This window comes from Lepidochelys kempii, chromosome 1 (assembly GCF_965140265.1).
Source record: "Lepidochelys kempii isolate rLepKem1 chromosome 1, rLepKem1.hap2, whole genome shotgun sequence".
Lineage (NCBI taxonomy): Eukaryota > Metazoa > Chordata > Testudines > Cheloniidae > Lepidochelys > Lepidochelys kempii.
Window position 1 is genome coordinate 13,314,918 of NC_133256.1, and position 21,341 is coordinate 13,336,258.

The following is a 21,341-nucleotide window of genomic DNA, read 5'->3' on the forward strand; positions in this document are numbered from 1 at the left end:
TATAGTAGCTCCATTTAGGTTGCATTTCCCTAATTTATTTTTGAGAAGGTCATGCAAGACCGTATCAAAAGCTTTACTAAAGTCAAGATATAGCACATCTACTGCTTTCCCCTCTATCCACAAGGCTTGTTACCTTGTCTAAAAAAGCTGTCAGGTTGGTTTGACATGATTTGTTTTTGACAAATCCATGCTGACTGTTACTTATCACCTTATTATCTTTTAGATGTTTGCAAACTGATTGCTTAATTATTTGCTCCATTATCTTTTCAGGTACAGAAGTTAAGCTGACTGGTCTGTAATTCCCTGAGTTGTCCTTATTTCCCTTTTTATAGATGGGCACCATATTTACCCTTTTCCAGTCTTCTGGAATCTCTCCCATCTTCCATGACTTTTCAGATATAATTTCTAATGGCTCAGATATCTCCTCAGTCAGCTCCTTGACTATTCTGGGATGCATTTCATCAGGCCCTGGTGACTTGAAGACATCTAATTTGTCCAACTTACTTTTAACTTGTTCTTTCCTTATTTTAGCCTCTTCTGATCCTACCTTATTTCACTGGCATTCACTATGCTGGACATCCAATCACTACCAACTTTCTTGGTGAAAACTGAAACAAAAGTCATTAAGCACCTCTGCCATTTCCACATTTTCTGTTCTTATTCCCCTCCTCCCCCCCACTGAGTAACAGGGCTACCCTGTCCTTAGCTCCATGCTTAATCCAAGCAGTTAGCAATATCCGACATGTACTAAAGCAACGTCACAACACAGTAAGTGATGGTGTAATAATAACACACCTCAAATTAAATTAGTCAAGGATGAGGGATTATTACTAACATTGCAATAATGCCTAGGTTTCACATTATAGAGCCAGACCCCATTCTACTAGGCACAGTACAAAAACAGTCCCTACCCCAAGAAGCTTACTATCTAAGTAAATGCTTTAACCCTCAGTCTGTTGGTACAGAATAAAGCATATTGTTAATATACTCTGTTAACACTAAGTGCTGATCTCTTTTTTAAAGATCTATGGACTGAGCACCACAAATAAAATAGTTTTGATTTGAGCATGGGACTTTATAGTAGATTGAAAAATAGGACATTCAAAGAATATTGATACTCTAAAAATAGAGGGGTGTGTCGTGGTAACTCTTATCCTTAACTCTACTCTTTTTTATCCTTAACTCTAACGGTAGAAATAATTGAGCTACTTTGTCTGCATACCTCTGTAACTATAGAGATTGGGGTGGGCAGGTGTCAAAGGAGAACTAGGATTTGCCATTGGCTGTATTTGGTTGGTGTACAGTGTGTGTGGACTGAATTTCTCCCTTTACTGGGAGGGAGGTGTGGTTTTTACAGCTATTCACTCTATTCCCTCATATGGCTGCATACTGTGGAGAACATGCCTAATGGTAATTGAAGAAATTTGTGTACCCAAGCTTGTATCTAATTTTCAGAAGTGTTCCAGTATTGAAGCTTGAGTCAGTTCACTGGATATACAATGCTGTTAAATGGTTTTTAATCATTTCTCTTCTCTAGGAAATGCATTTGAGACTGAATACCAGAGGCTTCAAATGCATAAAGAATCCCTGCATGAGTTGAGAAAAGAATGCACTGCTAAGAGGTAAAGGCACCGTGATTCCATTCATCTTTTTAATCCGTAATTGGAAAGAGGCTCTTGTGATTTAAGGTATTTGGACTAGAATCACAAAATCATCTCCCTCAGTTCTTGTGTGATCTTGGGCAAGTCACTGTATCTCTGCGTCAGTTTCCTCATCTGTAAAATATGTAACTATGCTCCCTTCTCCTGTCTTGTTTAGCTTTTAAATGCTCTGGGACGGGGATTGTGTGTGTATACAGAGCATAAGATGATGGGGCCTTTTGGTGCAATTGTAATATAAATAATTGCTTTATAACACTTAAAACTGGTGTCTCAAAATTGAAAAGGGTGACGTCAGCATGACTGAAAATTACAGGCCAGTATTGCTTTCTGTCATTATCTTCCCAACTGCAAAGTTATCTGGGGCTTGCTTTTTTGACAAGCGGGTAGGGGGATGTGATTCCTGGGAATGGTGGGGGTTGATAGTGCGAAGACTTTGAGGTCACTAATGATCTTGGTTTTTCTCTCCCTAAAGAGAACTGTTCTTGAAGACCAATGCACAGCTGACCATTCGATGCAGGCAGTTGTTGTCAGAGCTTTCCTATATTTACTCTATTGATTTGGTAAGTTTCTAACTCCTTAAGAAACCTGCTGAATTAGAATGAACTTTGTCTGCCAGATGTGCGCTCTAGCTGCCTTCAGAGTAAAATGCTTCTCTCTTCCACACTGAGCTCCATGCTCATGTAAATTTCTCTCCTGTTTCTTTTCTGATGTTTCTTACTTTGAATCTGACAGTGAGCTTGTCTGGCAGGGACTTCATCTACTCTGGTGTTCCTGCTCCTCTCTCTTTCAGTCACTGGGTTTCCGATTTGGTAATGTTTGCCACAGAACTTCTCCCTATTCTCCTCACACATCCCAGCCTGCCCCTGCTCTCCCTCTCTTCCCTTGTCTTGCTGCAGCAATTTGTTTGGGAATTGTTGCCACCACTGTAGTCAGGCAAATGAGTCCAAAGAAGGCCTGGGGCATGCTTGGACTGTCACTGTGTCGTCATTCACACTGAATTATTTGTCTAACTTAGATTGTAAATGACACAAGGAAAGGACCCTATTGTGCTGCACTGTAACAGGATACTGCTGCCACCACATTGTAACTTAAACTTGAACCTCTTGTGGTGGCATATGAAATGGCAAGTAAAATGGATAGTGAGAGCACAATAGAGTAGCTAATAATCATCTTACCAGACTTCACTAACTTAGTTAAACTTTTAGCATACGAGGCAAAAAAAAAAATGCTCATCAGAAGATTGAGGTCCAACATTCTTTGCTCAACATAAGTTTCAGATTTTGGAAGTTCTGTTGGATGAAAGTGAATCCATTCCTGTTTGAGAGTTAGTCTTCTCAAAATATTTTAAATTTAATGTTGAGTGAGATTTTTATTGAGTGAATTTTATTTAATTTTGAATTTTTCATCTATATTAACTGATGCTTTACAAAGTCTGTGGTCTGATTTTAACATGCCTCTAAGTTTTTTGCTTGGAATTTGCAACTTCTGTCTTATTTTTAAATGTACCCATTCTCATTTTCTGCTGTTCAAATCCATAGAATGATCAAAAGGATTACTTTGTCTGCGGAGTCAAGCTGCCTAATTCTGAAGACTTTCAAGGTAGCTGGCTGTTTCTTTCATTTAGTACCTAGAGTTGTGATGTTACTTTAACATCTTATAGGGCAGACTTACCATTTTAGGAGCCACAGTCCACTTTTGGAGACTGATTGAAAAATATTTAGACAAGCAGACAGTTCTGATCTAATTTTCAATCCTTGTTCACCTCCGAGTTGAACTAGCTGGGACTTTGATTAAACATTTGTCACTGAAAAAGCTGAATTGTTACAACCAAACTGTTTTTGTGGGAAAGGGCTGATTCGAGTGAATTTCTTGACTTAGAACAAATGTTGAAAAACCTTCAGAATTGTCAAACATACCATTTCATCATTTTCTAAATAAAGTTGTGGGTGGGGTTTTTTGGGGTTTTTGGTTCAAAACAACTTTTTAGTTAAATTTCAAAACTGTATTTTTAAAAACTAAAAACAATAAAGGGTGACATCTAAATGTTTCAAAATCTCAAAATGAAAAATCAGTCTGATCAAAATATAATCTATTTTGCCAAAATTTGAGGTTTTGTACTAGATAAACAACTTTCCACTGAAATTCTATTCATGATGAAGACTGAATGGTGACATCATTTTGAAGATTATCTTTTTATCACAGTTGCCAACTTTCATGTGGTAAATAAGCACCCTGACTTTCACAATAAACCAAAAATCAAGCTAATCCCATTTTGAAACAAGGCCAAAACAAGCCAATTCCTAAGAACCCCAACATTCTGACAAGATCCCCCTGGTGTGCAGTCTGGGACTTTGGAGGGCCCGCAGTGCACCCTGACTCTCCCCCTGCCTTGACCTTGCTTGCTGGGAGCCAATCAAAGAATAAAAAGAAGTAACAAGCTACAACAAGCCAAAAACTAGCCAACAAGCAACTCTTAAGCCAAAAACAAGCCCAATTTCTGGGGTTTTTTTCCCCATGGGTTTGTTATGTCTGCTTTTTATGCTTTTACACCCCGGTAATCTCCTATAAAACTAACTCCACCTCTGATTTCTGCGGGAGACACACAGTGCACAACAGTCCTTCTGGGACTTCCCGCAGACTCAAATGTCACCACAACCCCAGTCTTGCAGAAAACTTTGGACATTATTGGGTAAAGACCAATCCATTGCTGTGAGCTGCTTCTCTCCAGGCCTCCACATTCTGAAAAAATATTTTAAACAGAACAATATCTAGTTGTGGTATTTAATACGTGCCAGGAAATGCTTCAGACCTTGAGTGATTAAAACCCAACCCCCTGTGAGGCACAAAACAGAGCAAATCACACTTTTAATCAGGCAAAAATAGCTAACTTGGGTTACTCACAACATGCAATAAACAGATAAACCTAGAAGGAAATGTTATTTTTGGCTCATGGGAGGTGCTGAAATACTACTGTGATGGGGACATGTACAAAAAATTGGATTCTGAGCTAAATTACATGACACCATATGTTCTGGTTAATCCTTATATACTGACTAACCTCTTTGTGCATACCTACACAAATATTTTAGCTCTAGATTTCAATATGTTTATCTATTAAAAAAAAAATTCTAGCTTGCTGTGTATCTATTCATATAAACAATATTACACCAAATAGGCTTCATCAAATGCATATGTTCCTATTTTGTTACGGCAATGCTATTTCGGTTGCCTTTATAACAATATTTATAATATATCGTAAGTGCATCTGCAGATGTTCTGTATGGCATGTGTTTTTTGTCTTTGTATGCCTGCGTCTAACACCTGTAAACAAATTTTGTGCAGTTATCTGTACAAGTATTTGAAAATTAGAATGACTAAATTAATTTATTGCAAAAAGAAAAGGAGTACTTGTGGCACCTTAGAGACTAACCAATTTATTCGAGCAAGAGCTTTCGTGAGCTACAGCTCACTAGGAACTCTTGCCTCTCAGCCTTTTGTTCAGTCTGGTAGGGGTGTTGCCTCAGGAAAATAAAAACATGAATTCAAGTAATAAACATAAGCTTGGCCATAGTGGGTCAGACCAGTGGTCCATCTAGCCCAGTATTCTGTCTTCTGACAGCAGCCAGTGCCAGATGCTTCAGAGGGAGTGAGCAGAATAGGGCAATTCATAGAGTGATCCATCCCCTCTTGTCCAGTCCCAGCATCTGGCAGCCCACAATTTAGGGACACTCAGGGCATGGTTTTGCATCCCTATCCATCCTGGCTAATAGCCATTGATGGACGTATCCTCCACGAACTTATCTAATTATTCTCATAATCTAGTCATGCTTTTGGCCTTCGCTACATCCTCTGGCAACGAGTTCACAAATTGACTGTATGTTGTGTGGAAAAACTACTTCCTCAAGTAGTCTCTATGGGTGCATGCATGTTAGTCAGTCTTGTGCCCCATGCCATCGTGTTATAACATTGCATGGGCAAGCCACCCTCAGTTCCTTCTTTACTGCAAAGCTCCATAGCAGAGAACGAGGCTAAAGGCGTGGTAGCAAACCTAGAGTGGCGCACCCATAAGGGGGAAACAACTGAAACCACAGTTACTGTACAGAATGAGTAACTGTTTCTTCCTTTTCGTTTGTATCTCTGCTGCAATGATCGACACCCTCCAACAACGCACCTTTCAAGATCCATGGACCCTACACAGGCCTATCACAACATGTGGTAAATCTCATCCAGTGCACTAAATGCCACAATAACAACTATGTGGGTGAAACCAGACAATCACTCCACTTTCGAACTGTCAGAGAGTTTGTCTTTAAATCATTTTCTTGTATCACTTGTGGGTGAACACTTTCACAAAGAGGTCAGATGTAGAGTGATCGATCAGTCCTCATCCTCAAAGGAAACCTTCACAATGCTCTCAAAAGATGAGCATGGGAGCTTAAATTCATAACTCTCTGCTAGACACTAAAAATCATGGACTGAACAGAGATTCTGGATTTATGGCTTATTACAACAATCTGTTACCTGCTAACCCCCTCTTGAAGTCCTGTGACTGCAGAGGTGTTAATGGGCCACTCTACTTTGAATGGTCCCTTAGAATATGGTCCCTAACTACTTATGCTAAACAATCTGTTCTACCTTGCATTTAGCTGTGATCTTCAGAGTACCTTTCCCAGACCTGAAAGAGAGCTCTGTGTGGCTCGAAAGCGTGTCTTTCTCACCAACAGTAGTTCACCCACCGTATCTCTCTAATATCCTGGGACTGACTTGGCTACAACTACACTACATACGTCTTATAATTCTGTTCTTTAATATAGTTTCAACCAATTGACCTAGTATTGAAGTTAGGCTGACTAGTCTGTAATTGCCAGGATCACCTCTAGAGTCTTCTTTAAAAACTGGAATCCAGTCATTTGGTACAGAGGCTAATTTAAGTAATAGGTTACATACCACAGGTGGCAGTTCTGCAATTTCATATCTGAGTTCCTTCAGAACTCCATTGACACCTCGGTGGGGGACAATTCCTCACATTTGCCTCCTAAAAAGAATGGCTCAGGTGTGGGAACCTCCCTCACATCTTCTGCAGTGTAGTTGGGTGCAAAGTATTAATTTAACTTCTCCATAGTGGCCTTGACTTCCTTGAGTGCTCCTTTTAGCACCTTGATTGTCCAGTGCCCCACTGGTTGTTTGGCAGGCTTCCTGCTTCTGATGTACTTAATTTTTTTTTGGCCTCTTTTGGTAGTTGCTCTTCAAATTCTTAATTTGCCCTGCTTAATTATACTTTTACACCTGCCTGAGTTTATGCTCCTTTTTATTTTCCTTGACTTGCAATTTTTAAAGGATGACATTTTGCTCTAATGGCCTCTTTTACTCTGTTTAGCCATGGTGGCAATTTTTGATCCTCTTACTATTTTTATGTGGGGTATACATTTAATTTGAGCTTCTATTATAGTGCTCTTGGCTTCTTTGGTATTCTTCCCCCTCACAGGGATGTTAAATTCAATTCCATTATGGTTGTTATGTTGTCACTTGTCCATGACAAATATCCATGATAAAATCGTAGCCTTAGTCATAACTTATTGGTGCTATCCTGAGAGACTGAGTCCTTTCAAGTTTGTCACAAGGAATTAGTCAGCCTGCCCTGCGGCATACTACAGACTGTGTGAATGGAAAAAATGAAATATTGATATTTTTAACTTGGGAAATATTGTTTATCTAATTTCTTGCATGTTAACATAATGTGTTAGTGGACAGCTAGGTTAAAAATAAAGTCTGAAGTCCATGACATTAGAGTTCTACTGTAATGAGACCCATGTTTGCTGCAGAGTTGAATCCCTTTGTACAGAATAATTCCTTGGAATGGGTGGTGTTTTTAAATCTGTATGTCATGAATTGCCTTACTGAGAGCAAGGTATGATTTCATAGATGTCACAGAGAACATAAAATTAGTGTTTTTCCTTCCTTGTTCAGGTCCTCGTGTATTTCAGTTAGGGTCACTAGAATTTCTGTTGTCATTGGAAGGGATTTGGGCTGGCTATATCTTCTTTCCAGCTATTCATAGATTCATATGTGTTTTTTCTAATAAGCTAGAAAATAGGATGAAGGTATAGCATGGAAGTCTTCAAAAGATTAATAACTTTTTGCAGAAAAGGAGTTAGAGGGTGGGGCAGAAAAGCCGTAAATAGATCTTCACTGGAGGTAAATTAATTTTTAAATACACAATTTCAGATCTCCCCGTCATCTGCTGAATAAATGTGAAACTTTAACCTTCTAAAACAATGGTTAAAAATCAGTTCCTCCAATTACTGGCCAATACTAGAGTTCAGACCCTAGATTCAGTGTCCCTGCCTAACAGTTGGTGATCTCACTAATGCCTAAAGCAATGTAAGAATGCACCTTCTTTCTCTGCTGTAGGTGTTAGTGAGGTCATCAGCTGCAGCCAGAGAATTGCAGACCACTGAAGACTTGAACTCTGGCCTAGGGAGCCTTTTTTTAAAAACAAAACCTTACGCTGAAAACGATTTCCCTTGCAGTTTGAAAGTATAGGAGTAGGTCTTAAACTGCAGGCTCAAACCATCACCTCTCTGATAAAAAGAAAAGGAGTACTTGTGGCACCTTAGAGACTAACCAATTTATTTGAGCATAAGCTTTCGTGAGCTACAGCTCACTTCATTGGATGCATACTGTGGAAAGTGTAGATCTTTTTATACATACAAAGCATGAAAAAATACCTTCCCTCACCCCACTCTCCTGCTGGTAATAGCTTATCTAAAGTGATCACTCTCCTTACAATGTGTATGATGATCAAGGTGGGCCATTTCCAGCACAAATCCAGGGTTTAACAAGAACGTCTGCGGGGGAGGAGTAGGAAAAAACAAGGGGAAATAGGTTACCTTGCATAATGACTTAGCCACTTCCAGTCTCCATTCAAGCCTAAGTTAAAAGCTTATGCTCAAATAAATTGGTTAGTCTCTAAGGTGCCACAAGTACTCCTTTTCTTTTTGCGAATACAGACTAACACGGCTGTTACTCTGAAACCCGTCACCTCTCTGATGTCACCTTTCAACACAAGATACAAGTAATAGACGAGAGATAAGCAGATTTAAAACCAGGAGGGGTTACCATTCGCATCAGAAAATAGCACCTCAACCACTATTTTAAAAAATGTTTAAACACTATATTGGAAACGCAGTACCCCTTTCTATTATTGACTGTTTAAATGTGCTGCTATCGCATTGTAAGCATGTCAGAACCATGCATTGTAATGTGTGATAGAATAAGCTTAATAATACCACTAAGATTTCTGTAAGATGCTTGCAGTCTTAATCTTTTTCATTAAAGCAGCTGTTAAATCATTTAATAAATATTATTTTCATCATGTGTAAGTCTTTACTGTTTGTGTAATATGGACACCCTTCTCATGCTAAATTTTCATTAATACTCTTAAAATATTTACCATATCAGTAGAATTCAGTTGGGTAAAGAAGTTGCTTTTTCATTAACAGCAAAAGATGATGGAAGCATTGCTGTTGCCCTGGGCTACACTGCACACTTGGTCTCAATGATCTCCTTCTTTCTACAAGTGCCACTCAGGTATCCCATAATTCACAAAGGTTCCAGATCTGCAATCAAAGATAATATCAACGACAAACTGACCGAGAAAGAGCGAGAGTAAGTATGTAGTCTTCCTATGTACTTTCTAAGAAAGAAGCAGCATCTTAACTAGGCAAGAAGGTTGATGGAGTTGCAGTAGTTGATATTGAAATAGGTTATTTTTAGTGCCCAAGTCAAGGGTGCAGTTTCCATTGCGGTGTGTGAATCCCATGTGAATAGGATTAGGTTGAAATTTGTAGCAGATTAGACTAGTTTATGTAACTTCATTTTAGTTTTATTAGTTTAGGGGTGCAATGGGGTACTTTCTTTACTTTTTAATTAAATTTCAGTTTTGTGTGGTGAAACTTCATTGTTACACATGTAGACCAGACAGACTACAATGAATTTTAAGTTTTAGAATATTTTTGCATTTCTTAGTCTGATCCATACTCAGTGTTCTGTAACCAGCAATGGATTCAATACAACAAATGTCTGTTGGTTTAATATTAGTGTCTGTTCACTATCCTGTGCCATCAGAATCTTAATTCCTGCAATTCTTTCACACACTCTTAGTCAAGGTTGCTAGGTAACATAACTTAGTGAAATAGGTAACTACAGTATTACCATTAGAAAACCTAAGCACTAATGACAGAAAATGGCCAGTTAAAGAATTCACCTACTTGAATTCTCTGACCTGGGATGCCTGCAGGTAATGAATGACACTGATGTGAAAATTCACCTTGCACAAACAGCAACATTATCTTTGACCCACAGGGTGTATATATGAAACTTCTCAACATACACATCACTAATACAAGTCTACCTTGTACGACGTAGAATATATAATACATTTCATTATAGCCATACTGTTGACCCACAATATATACACGAGACATGTCAGGTGAATTTTCACATAATTACTTTATATTTGAGCACATAAACTTTAAGGGTAATAAAACGGTCTGCTCTTTCTCTGTGTACCGTGAGCTGCAAAGTCAAGCTTACAGTATTACCGGCTCTGGTGCTCTTCATTCTGTAGTCAGCACGTACGGATAACAGTGGAGTTGCAGCACTTAGGCAAGATTGAAGAAAAGGCTATGGGGGTTGCTGCTGTGCTTGCACTTAGGAAACATTGTCTAGACAAACTGTCTGCATTGGCACAGGGGAGGAGAGAAAGGGGACAAGGAATGTATCCAAATTGACATTAAACTCATTGGAGTTGTAATTTTTTAACAAGCCATAGTTTAGTGTGTGGATTACACATTAAACAGAATTCATATGTAAACGTTAGTAGTACGGGTGAGCTGCAGACTCCATCCAAGATGGATGGGCCCTACAGTGCTAAGGCACTGTGTATCTGATTTCTCAAAATTGCTTAAGTGATGTAGGAGCACACGTCCCATTGAAATTCAGTGACTACACATAGTAAAGACAGACCCTGCTTCAAAGATCTTACTATTTAAACAAAGGGTGGGAGAAGAATAATTATCCCCATCTTACAGTTAAGGGAGGTGATACAAGTGTAGTAACTTGCCCGTGGTCATCTGGAAAGTCTGACAAAGCCTGATGTGAATTCAGATCTCCTGAGTCCTACTCTAGTTCTTTAACCACACAACTGTCCTTTATCCAGATTTTAATTAAGGTAGAGAAGCAAATACTGTAGCTGGCTTTCAACAGATTTCTCATGCAAGTGGGGAGAAATATGTTTAAAGTTTCAGAGTAACAGCCGTGTTTTCCTTCCATCCTTCAAATATCTGCCAATAGGACTTAAAGTTCTTCAGGTCATGGTGTTTTGAATTTGAGCCAGTTATACTCAGATTATTTATATAAATGATTATTTTCCCCCTAGCTCTCATGAATTCAACACTTACGTTCCACAATATGTTCCCAAAGAGGGAGAGATTTAGCTTACAGTACTCCAAAAACACCCTCTGGTGTTGACCCTTCTCCCAAGATATTCAGTAAGCTCTATTCTTCCTCAGCTGGCACTGTCCGAGGTCCTAAGAGTCAGCCTCCAATACTGAAGGGGCAGATTAAGAATAGATGAGACCTCTCTGTCCTGCCATCTTTCTGGGCACTGCAGTCTTGGTAGCTGGCACCACTGTACTTAGTTTTAGTATCTTAACTTGCAGTTGCTTTCCCTCTGCCCTAGCTGCTTCCTTTTCATACACGTCTAGTTGAAATACATGGTGATTAAATGTGCAACAGAATCCAACACTTAGTGTGTGTTTAGGCTTTTATTAAGACATTTGTTCAACTTCAGTGCAAGGTGTACTATCGAGTAATTGTGGTATGGCTTTCTTCATACTTGGCAGATGTAATACACAGCACCCTTTGTTGGCATCACATTTAGGGTGACTCATTAAATGTTTAGCTTGAAGAGGTTCTAATTTAGAATCTCATTTTACTTAGGGCTGAAACTTTGCCTGTAGTATCAAAATGAAGAGTTTTTAAAAGGTTCTGTTTCAAGGATAGGGGAGATGTTTTTGTTACATTAATTTAAAAAATTCGGGTGGTTTGGATTTAGTCTATTTAAAACTTAATACTATAACAGCAACCTAATGGATGGAAGTAATACTTATTACAAGTTCCTAAAATAAACTTTTTAAATAGTGCCTAAACACTTACATGATAAACCTGTTTCTCTTGGGTAAAATATGCATTCTAAAATGTGTACCCACTGTTTAATATAGCAAGCATCTTGGCAATTGCAAATAAAGTACTTTATTTCTTAAAGTGGATGATCCAGGCCACTTATGGTCTTAGGAAAGTATGAGTCTCTAAAATAAGCAGGAGGCTACAGGGTTGTCCTAACACTTGCATACCTCCCCAACTACTAGAGATGAAGTATGAAAATGTCAGCCACTGGTCTTCAACGAAGAGCCAACTTTTGAAATCGGAAACAGAAGTGTTAAAGCTATGGTGTTTCCGTGATGTATTCTAACTGCTCCCTCCTTCGTATATTACATATAGTCTTGTAATATTGTGTCAGCAGATAAGTTCCCTCACAGAAATTTCTCAGTCTCAGTTTATAAAACTGTCTTACCTCAATGGTTTTAGAAAAGAATGCAGTTTTCATTAAATACCTCCTTAAAACACATTTCTTCAATAGTGTCTTTCAACAATCATCTTGAAAGTACAGAAAGTTATTTTAAAAATAAAGAGCCCCAGGCTGCTTGAAGTTTGGACTCAAATTATGTATCCTTTGTTTATTTGGATTGGACTGTCTAAGATTTTAAGCTTCTAGGGACAGTATGTGTGTTCTTCTCTCCAGTGTCCGCCATGCTGATGGTGCTGAATAAATAACCAATTTAAACTTCTTGGCATTACTATGAGAAATAGCAGCACAACACTTTCTCTCCTCTACTTGTAGGTGTGCTTTTAATCCATAGCTTTAATATTTGTCACATATTCTAATACTTGCATGTAACACTTCCATTAGCCTGCTTCTGGATTTTATAGTAGCACCTGACTTGCTGAAAAGTACAGGAGTTTTTTTTGTGCTTTTTCTTTGTAATAGCTCCTGGATCTAGATTTCATTTCTATAATTATGTCATGATTGCAATAACATCTAGGTGTCTCAGACTTTTTTTTAAATAAAATGTATCATCGTATGGATGGTAGTTCATCTGACCACAATTTTAGCCTAATAGCTACCTTTGCTAGCTAGGAGCCCATAGATTTCAAGGAAGATACCTCAGTTCAGTTCTCCCCCTCTTCATGATTTTACATGTTGTTATAGTGTATAGTGCCTCATTCACAAGATGGACAGTGCTCTGGAGAGAACCAGGGTTGTGTAGTTAATGAAGCTATTTGTAGGACCCCAGTCTCATTTGTTGCAGAAGCTGGATGCTGTGTGGTGAATGAGACAAGGAATGGTAGGAAAGAATGGTCTCTTGGATAAGGCAGCTGAATGCTACCCTGAAGAACTGGATTCTGTCCCTGCCTCGGCCATAGAGTTTTGTGTGACACTGGACAAGTTCATACACTGAAAATGAGGAGCACAGTGAATCTAAATGGACATCCTTGGGGCCTGATTTACAGAAATGTTGATAACTTGCAACTGAGGTCACTGGGAACGCTGCTTTATAGTTATGTGGTGAGGGCACCGTTGGGTTGATTGAATAGTTCTCAGATCCAAAGCCATGTGCCAAAAGAACCCCATTCACCTCTGACTAGACCTAAATCCCTTGGTTTCCTTCCATGATCTTGAGGGAGGCAGGAAGTAACCTCAGAAACAAACGTGCTCAGCAATAAACACATCTGAGCACAGACAAACCCTCAGTGAGTATTGGGGGGGCCCTATAAGAAATCACACATACACCTCCACTCTCCAACATCTGCATAAACAGGTTAAAGCTCTCTAAGCTGATTGAGTCCAAAACTTCCCAGTCTAAGTCCTAAACATGGTCCCTTCCAGCCGTCGTGGCAGTTGCTGGTGCTTGGGCACAGTGCAAGCTTGGAGTGCTGAGTTCAGACCTCTGCTGCAATGCCAGGCAGATCCATCCCTGTGGTTACTGTGCTGATCAGGACCCTTCTGGGTCTAGGCTGCTGTCTTACCCTGGTCGTAGTCATGCCTCGGCCTGCTTACTGGGCTGATTCCCTTAGCTGCAAGTTCAGACTGTTTGGGACAACTGCTTCCACTAGCAACAAACAGCAACATGTGCTGAAGCCTCAGCCTGTTCTCTCTAGCCCTCTGCCAAGTGATTGGCCCAAGGGCAATCAGATGGTCTGCAGCCAGTCCTGCCTTTAGTATGGAGTGACAGAAACCCTAGGCTGATAAGGAAAGATGATGGTACAAGTAGTAAGAGGCAAGTATCATTCCATCAGCTCTTTAATGACCTGATAATCAAAAAGGGATCCTATAAAAAGTGGAAACATGGACAGATTGCAAAGGATGAGTACAAAAAACTAGCACAAGCATGTAGGGACAAAATCAGAAGGGCTAATGCATTAAATGAGTTATACCTAGCAAGGGACAGAAAAGGTGATAAGATGAGGATTCTTTAAATATGTTGAGCCAAGAGAATGACAAAGGAAGGTGTAGGGGGAGGAGAACTAATGATAGACAACATCAAGATGGAGGAGGTGTTTAATGCCTATTTTGCTTCAGCCTTGACTAAAAAGGTTAATGGTGACCAGATTCTTAACACAATTAATATTAACAAGAAGGGAGAAGGAACACAAGCCGACCCTCTAGGAAAAGAAGAATTTAAAGAATGTTTAGATACATTTATCATAGATCTGGAAGGGACCTCGAGAGGTCATCTAGTCCAGTCCACCGCACTCAAGGCAGGACTAAATATTATCTAGACCATCCCTGACAGGTGTTTGTCCAACCTGCTCTTAAAAATCCCCAGTGATGGAAATTCCACAACCTCCCTAGGCAGTTTATTCCAGTGCTTAACCACTCTGACAGGAAGTTTTTCCTAATGTCCAACCTAAACCACCCTTGCTGCAATTTAAGCCCATTGCTTCTTGTCCTATCCTCAGAAGTTACGAGCAACAATTTTTCTCCTTCCTCCTTGTAACAACCTTTTATGTACTTGAAGACTGTTATGTCCCCTTTTGGTCTTCTCTTCTGCAGACCAAACAAACCCAATTTTTTCCATCTTCCCTCATAGGTCATGTTTTCTAGACCTTTAATCATTTTTGTTGCTCTTCTCTGGATTTTGTCCAATTTGTCCACATCTTTCTTGAAATGTGGCGCCCAGAACTGGACACAGTACTCCAGTTGAGGCCTAATCAGCGTGGAGTAGAGCGGAAGAATTACTTCTTGTGTCTTGCTTACAATACTGCTGCTAATACATCCCAGAATGCTGTTTGCTTTTTTTTTTTTTTTTTTTTTTTTTTTTTTTTTTTGCAACAGTGTTACACTGACTCCTATTTAGTTTGTGATTCACTGTGACCCTGGATCCCTTTCTGTAGAACTCATTCCTAGGCAGTCATTTCCTATTTTGTAAATGTGTGCAACTGATTGTTCCTTCCTAAGTGGAGTACATTGCATTTGTCCTTATTGAATTTCAACCTATTTACTTCAGACAATTTCTCCAGTTTTGTCCAGATCATTTTGAATTTTAATCCTATCCTCCAAAGCACTTGCAACCCCTCCCAGCTTGGTATCATCCGCAAACTTTAAGTTTACTCTCTATTCCATTATCTAAATCAAAGATGAAGATTTGAAAGAACCAGACCCAGAACCTGCAGGACCCCACTCATTTTGCCCTTCCAGCATGACTGTGAACCACTGATAACTACTCTCTGGGAATGATCTTCCAGCCAGTTATGCACCCACCTTGTTGTAGCTCCATCTAGGTTGTATTTCCCTAGTTCGTTTGAGAATGTCATGCGAGACAGTATCAAAAGTCTTACTAAAGTCAAGATATACCACATCTACCGCTTCCCCGCCTATCCACAAGGCTTGTTACCCTGTCAAAGAAAGCTATCAGATTGGTTTGACACTATTTGTTCCCGATAAATCCATCCTGACTGCTACTCATCACCTTATTATCTTCTCGGTGTTTGCAAATTGGTTGCTTAATTATTTGTTCCATTATCTTCTGGGTACAGAAGTTAAGCCGACTGGTCTGTAATTCCCTAGATTGTCTTTATTTCCCTTTTTATAGATGGCACTGTATTTGCCCTTTTCCAGTCTTCTGGAATGTCTTCCATGACAGATATAATTGCTAATGGCTCAGATATCTCCTTAGTCAGCTCCTTGAGTATTCTAGGATGCATTTCATCAGGACCTGGTGATCTGAAGACATCTAACTTGTCTAAGTAGTTTTTGACTTGTTCTTCCCCTCTTTTACACCCTGCTCCTACCTCATTTTCACTAGCATTCACTATGTTAGACACCCAGTCGCCACTAACCTTCTTTAGATATACTCAAGCCTGCAGGGCCTGATGAAATAGTACTTAAAGAACTAGCTGAAGCAATCTTGAAATCATTACCAGTTATCTTTGAGAACCGATGAACAGGGGAGGTCCCAGAGGATTGGAGCAGAGCGAACATAATACCTATCTAAAAGGAGAAACAGAGGACCTAGGGAATTATAGACCAGTCGTCCTAACTTCGATACTTGGAAAAATATTGGAACGCATTATTAAATAACCAGATTGTAAGCACCTAGAAGATAATATGGTTATAAGTAATAGCCAACATGGATTTTTAAGATAAAATCATTCCAAACCAACCTAACTTGCTCTGTTAACAGGGCTACTGGCCTATTGTGTCCAGTTCTAGGTGCCACACTTTAAGAAAGATATGGATAAATTGGAGAGTTTAGGTTTTCCAAACTTTTTATCATTTTTGTTACTCTTCTCTGAACTATGAGGAAAGGTTTAAACAAACAAACAAACAAAAACTAGGCATGTTTAGTTTTGAGAAAAGAAGAGTGAGGGGGAACCTGATAAACCTTCAAATACATTAAGGGCTGTTATAAACAGGATGGTGATTAGTTGTCTCCTTGTGTCCAAGTAGTAATGGGCTTAATCTGCAGGAAGGGAGATTTAGGTGATAGTAGGAAAACCTTTCTAACTAGAACGATAGTTAAGCAGTGGAATAGGTTTCCAAGGGAGGTTGTGAAACCTCCATCGTTGGAGGTTTTTAAAGATGGGTTAGATCAGTGGTTCTCAAATTTTTGTACTGGTGACTGTGACGGGTTGGATCACAGAAAGCCCTTTGGGACTGCCACCTGATGTGCCTAGAGTACCTCTGAGACCATTTTCCTTGCCAGCTTGGGACTTCAGTAGCTTGCCTTGTTTGAGCCAGACATGCTTGCCTGCTGCAAACACAGAACCAAGTCTGAACCACGTCCCCCACAAGCTGCAGGCTTAACTGAAAACAGCTTAAGAAGTGTTCTTGTCTCCAGCACTCGAATACCCAGCTCCCAATGGGGTCCAAACCCCAAATAAATCTGTTTTCCCTGTATAAAGCTTTTACAGGGTAAACTCATAAATTGTTCGCCCTCTAACACTGATAGAGAGATGCGCGCCGCTGTTTGCTCCCCCAGGTATTAATACTTGCTCTGGGTTAATTAATAAGTAAAAAGTAGGATTTACGTGGTTCCAAGTAATAGAACAAAATAAATAACCAAACAAAATAAAATAACACGCAAGTCTATGCCTAATACAATAGGAAACTAAATTCAGGTAAATCTCACCCTTAGATGTTCCAATAAGCTTCTTTGATAGACTAGCCTCCTTGTAGTCTGGGTCCAGCAATCACTCACACCCCTGTACTTACTGTCCTTTGTTCCAGTTCCTTTCAGATATCCTTTGGGGTCGAGAGGCTATCTCTTGAGCCAGCTGAAGACAAAATGGAGGGGTTTCCAGAGGCTTAAATAGACTTTCTCTTGTGGGTGGAAACCCCTTCCCCTCTCCTATGCAGAATCCAGCTCCAAGATGGAGTTTTGGAGTCACATGGGCGAGTCACAGGTCCATGCATGACTCAGTTCCTTACAAGCCGATGCCACATTTCCAGGAAAGCTCAGATGTGGACTGGTGTATCTCAAAGTTCATTGTTAGCTTAAATGTTTCTTGATTGGGCACTTACTGAGAATAGTCTTTTCTCAAAAAGCTGACCAACTGCTTCACTGAGTCTACTTAAAATCAAACAAGTACATAGCCAATATTCATAACTTTGAATACAAAAATTATACATGCATAGAAATAGGATGAATATATTCAGTCAATCATAACCTTTGCAGAGATATGTTACATGGCATATCTAGCATAAAACATATGTATGTAAATAGGACATAACTGGAATGAGCATATTTCTATCCAGCATTATGGGGTGCAACATCAGTGACCCCTTTCACATAGCAAGCCTCTGAGTCAGACTCCCCCTATAAATTAAAATCACTTTAATATATTTAACACCATTCTAAATGCTGGAGGCAAAGTGGGGTTTGAGGTGGAGGCTGACAGCTTGTCACCCCCACTCCATGTAATAACCTGGTGACCCCCTAGGGGGTCCTGACCCCCAGTTTGAGAACCCCTGGGTAGACAAACATCAGGGATGGTCAATGGTTCCTTGGTTCTGTCTCAGCCCAGGGCGCTGAGGTAGATGACTTTTTGAGCAGTTGTACTATTCTATACCTTTTTATTAATTTTTAAATTTCTATAAAGCCATTCTAATTGTTAGCCTTGTTAGTGGAAATACTCTGCAGTAATTGTGAAAGTTGGAGTGAAAGTGCAGAAAATGACATAAATGGAGCTAGTTGGGAAAAAAATTAAAGCATTTTTCATTAGAATTTGCCAATTCATCAAAGTCAAAACGTTGTGTGGAGACAGGTTTTGATGAAATTCCACCGGAAAGCAGGTGTGTTTCTGATGGAACCCTCCCCTTCCTCCCCCGCCCCCCAAGCTGGTTACCTACCAGCTCACTCACCTGGCTCCTCAGCATCCCTCTTCATGGGCTGGTGGGAAGATGAGAGCCCCTGCCTCCTGGCTTCTTGGCAGCCTGAGCTCCCAGGGGCAGGGCTCACAGTAGAGCTGGGCAGTGGACAGTAAATCCATTTTGTGGAGGATTTCTAAATGTTTCCAAATTGGAATGCAACCAGCATTCCAAATCCTCCAGAACAGAATTGCCATTTTCCACCCAGCTATAGGCATAGTATTCCTTCATAAAACATTTAAAAGAGAGGGAAAAATAGCAATCTTTCCCAAAAGTGGATCTATGAAATCACACATTTAAATAAGAATTGCTATGACCCACTTAAATATAATTCTTAAATTATACCATAATCAAAGCAATCAGATTTTCAGGCTCAGAACAAATAAGCAAAGATTATAGCAATTTTAAACTACTCAAATTTTGGATTTAAACTACTCAACTTGAGGATCTGGCATTGCTGAATATTTATAGATTGTCTGTCTTTAACAGGATTGGGCAGACTATTTCCCTGGCCGTGGGAGGACATTAGGTTAGTTGGTTTAAGCCCAGAATTCGCCCTCATTGTAATTGAACATAATTTGATAGGCATGTGTGAGGCACAGTTTCCATGCAAGTTTTTTTTTTTTTTTTAAGAAGGGCGACTCTAGATGACTGACTCTTCATTCAGTTATGCCATTGATTCCACTGGAATCAATGGAATTAAACCAATTTCATGTCTTGCAACAGAGTGGAGAATCAAGCCCAATATTTTTGTTCTACGTAGCCTGCCATATAGTCAAATCTTTCTGAAAAGAGTTCAGTAATGGAGCAAAGCTGTTAGTTTACAACAGAACACAAGTCTAAATGGGTGGATTGGAGGGTGAGGTCAAAATCTAGGGGACAGATACAGATTTTGTAATTGCAAAAAGCATAGTGATGTGGGGTTCATTTTTTATTTTTAGTGGACTCTACTTTTGTGAGGCAGGTTGTCATAAATATAAAGGGAAGGGTAAACCCCTTTAAAATCCCTCCTGGCCAGAAAAAAAAAAATCCTCTCACCTGTAAAAGGTTAAGAAGCTAAAGGTAACCTCACTGGCACCTGACCAAAATGACCAATGAGGAGACAAGATACTTTCAAAAGCTGGGAGGAGGGAGAGAAACAAAGGGTCTGGTCTGTCTGTCTGTCTATATGCTGTTTCTGCCGGGGATAGACCAGGAATGGAGTCTTAGAACTTTTAGTAAGTAATCTAGCTAGGTATGTGTTAGATTATGATTTCTTTAAATGGCTGAGAAAAGCATTGTGCTGAATAGAATAACTATTTCTGTCTGTGTATCTCTTTTGTAACTTAAGGTTTTGCCTAGAGGGGTTCTCTATGTTTTGACTCTAATTACCCTGTAAGGTATCTACTATCCTGATTTTACAGAGGTGATTTCTATTTACTTCTATTTCTATTAAAAGTCGTCTTGTACGAAAACTGAATGCTTTTTCATTGTTCTCAGATCCAAGGGTTTGGGTCTGTAGTCACCTAGACAAATTGGTGAGGCTTTTTACCAAACCTTGTCCAGAAAGTGGGGTGCAAGGTTTTGGGAAGTATTTTGTGGGGAAGGACGCGTCCAAACAGCTCTTCCCCAGTAACCAGTATTTGTTTGGTGGTGGTAGCAGCCAATCCAAGGACAAAGGGTGGAATATTTTGTACCTTGGGGAAGTTTTGACCTAAGCTGGTAAAGATAAGCTTAGGAGGTTTTTCATGCAGGTCTCCACATCTGTACCCTAGAGTTCAGAGTGGGGGAGGAACCTTGACACAGGTAGCTAGAGCTAGGTGAGTGAGTGATTCCATGCAGTACATCAGTTAATATAGCCTGTTCACTTGACAGCTACTAGCGCACTATTTTTATCAATTAACTTCTGTGAATTCTTGGTCTCATCTTGTTGATGAGCATTCAGCATATGTTGGTTAATTTTGAGTGGCCACATAGGTAGAAAGCAAACAGAAAAGGAGGACTTGTGGCACCTTAGAAACCAACAAATTTGAGCATAAGCTTTCTTGAGCTACAGCTCACTTCATCGGATGCATGCAGTGGAAAATACAGTGGGGAGATTTATATACACAGAGAACATGAAACAATAGGTGTTACCATACACACTGAAAGGAGAGTGATCAGGTAAGGTGAGCTATTACCAGCAGGAAAGCGGGGCGGAAAAAACCTTTTGTAGCGATAATCAAGGTGGGCCAGCAGTTGACAAGAATGTCTGAGGAACAGTGGGGGGAGCGGAATAAACATGGGGAAATAGTTTTACTTTGTGTAATGACCCATCCACTCCCAGTCTTCATTCAAGCCTAAGTTAATTGTATCCAGTTTGCAAATTATTTCCAGTTCAGCCGTCTCTCGTTGGAGTCTGTTTCTGAAGTGTTTTTGTTGAAGAATTGCCACTTTTAGGTCTGTAATCGAATGACCAAAGAGATTGAAGTGTTCTCCGACTGGCTTTTGAAAGTTATAATTCTTGACGTCTGATTTGTGTCCATTTATACTTTTACGTAGCGACTGTCCATTTTTGCCAGTGTACATGGCAGAGGGGCATTGCTGGCACATGATGGCATATATCACGGTGGTGGTAGATGTGCAGGTGAACGAGCCTCTGATAGTGTGGCTGATGTGATTAGGCCCTATGATGGTGGTCCCCTGAATAGATATGTGGACACAGTTGG

General features: G+C 39.8%; 1 protein-coding gene across 5 annotated transcripts in view; it reads left to right on the forward strand.

The window, feature by feature from the left end:
• UVRAG (UV radiation resistance associated) overlaps window positions 1-21,341 on the forward strand; it is a 163,412-nt gene that overhangs the window by 80,466 nt on the left and 61,605 nt on the right. For 4 of the 5 annotated variants that reach the window (XM_073335056.1, XM_073335049.1, XM_073335058.1 and 1 more), the window contains 5 exons: window positions 1,538-1,622; window positions 2,134-2,221; window positions 3,200-3,252; window positions 5,833-5,876; window positions 9,164-9,329. In XM_073335056.1, the coding sequence (XP_073191157.1) occupies window positions 1,538-1,622; window positions 2,134-2,221; window positions 3,200-3,252; window positions 5,833-5,876; window positions 9,164-9,329 (436 nt within the window). Of the gene's footprint in view, window positions 1-1,537; window positions 1,623-2,133; window positions 2,222-3,199; window positions 3,261-5,832; window positions 5,877-9,163; window positions 9,330-21,341 lie in introns of all 5 variants that reach the window. The other variant, XM_073335055.1, reaches the window with a different exon arrangement.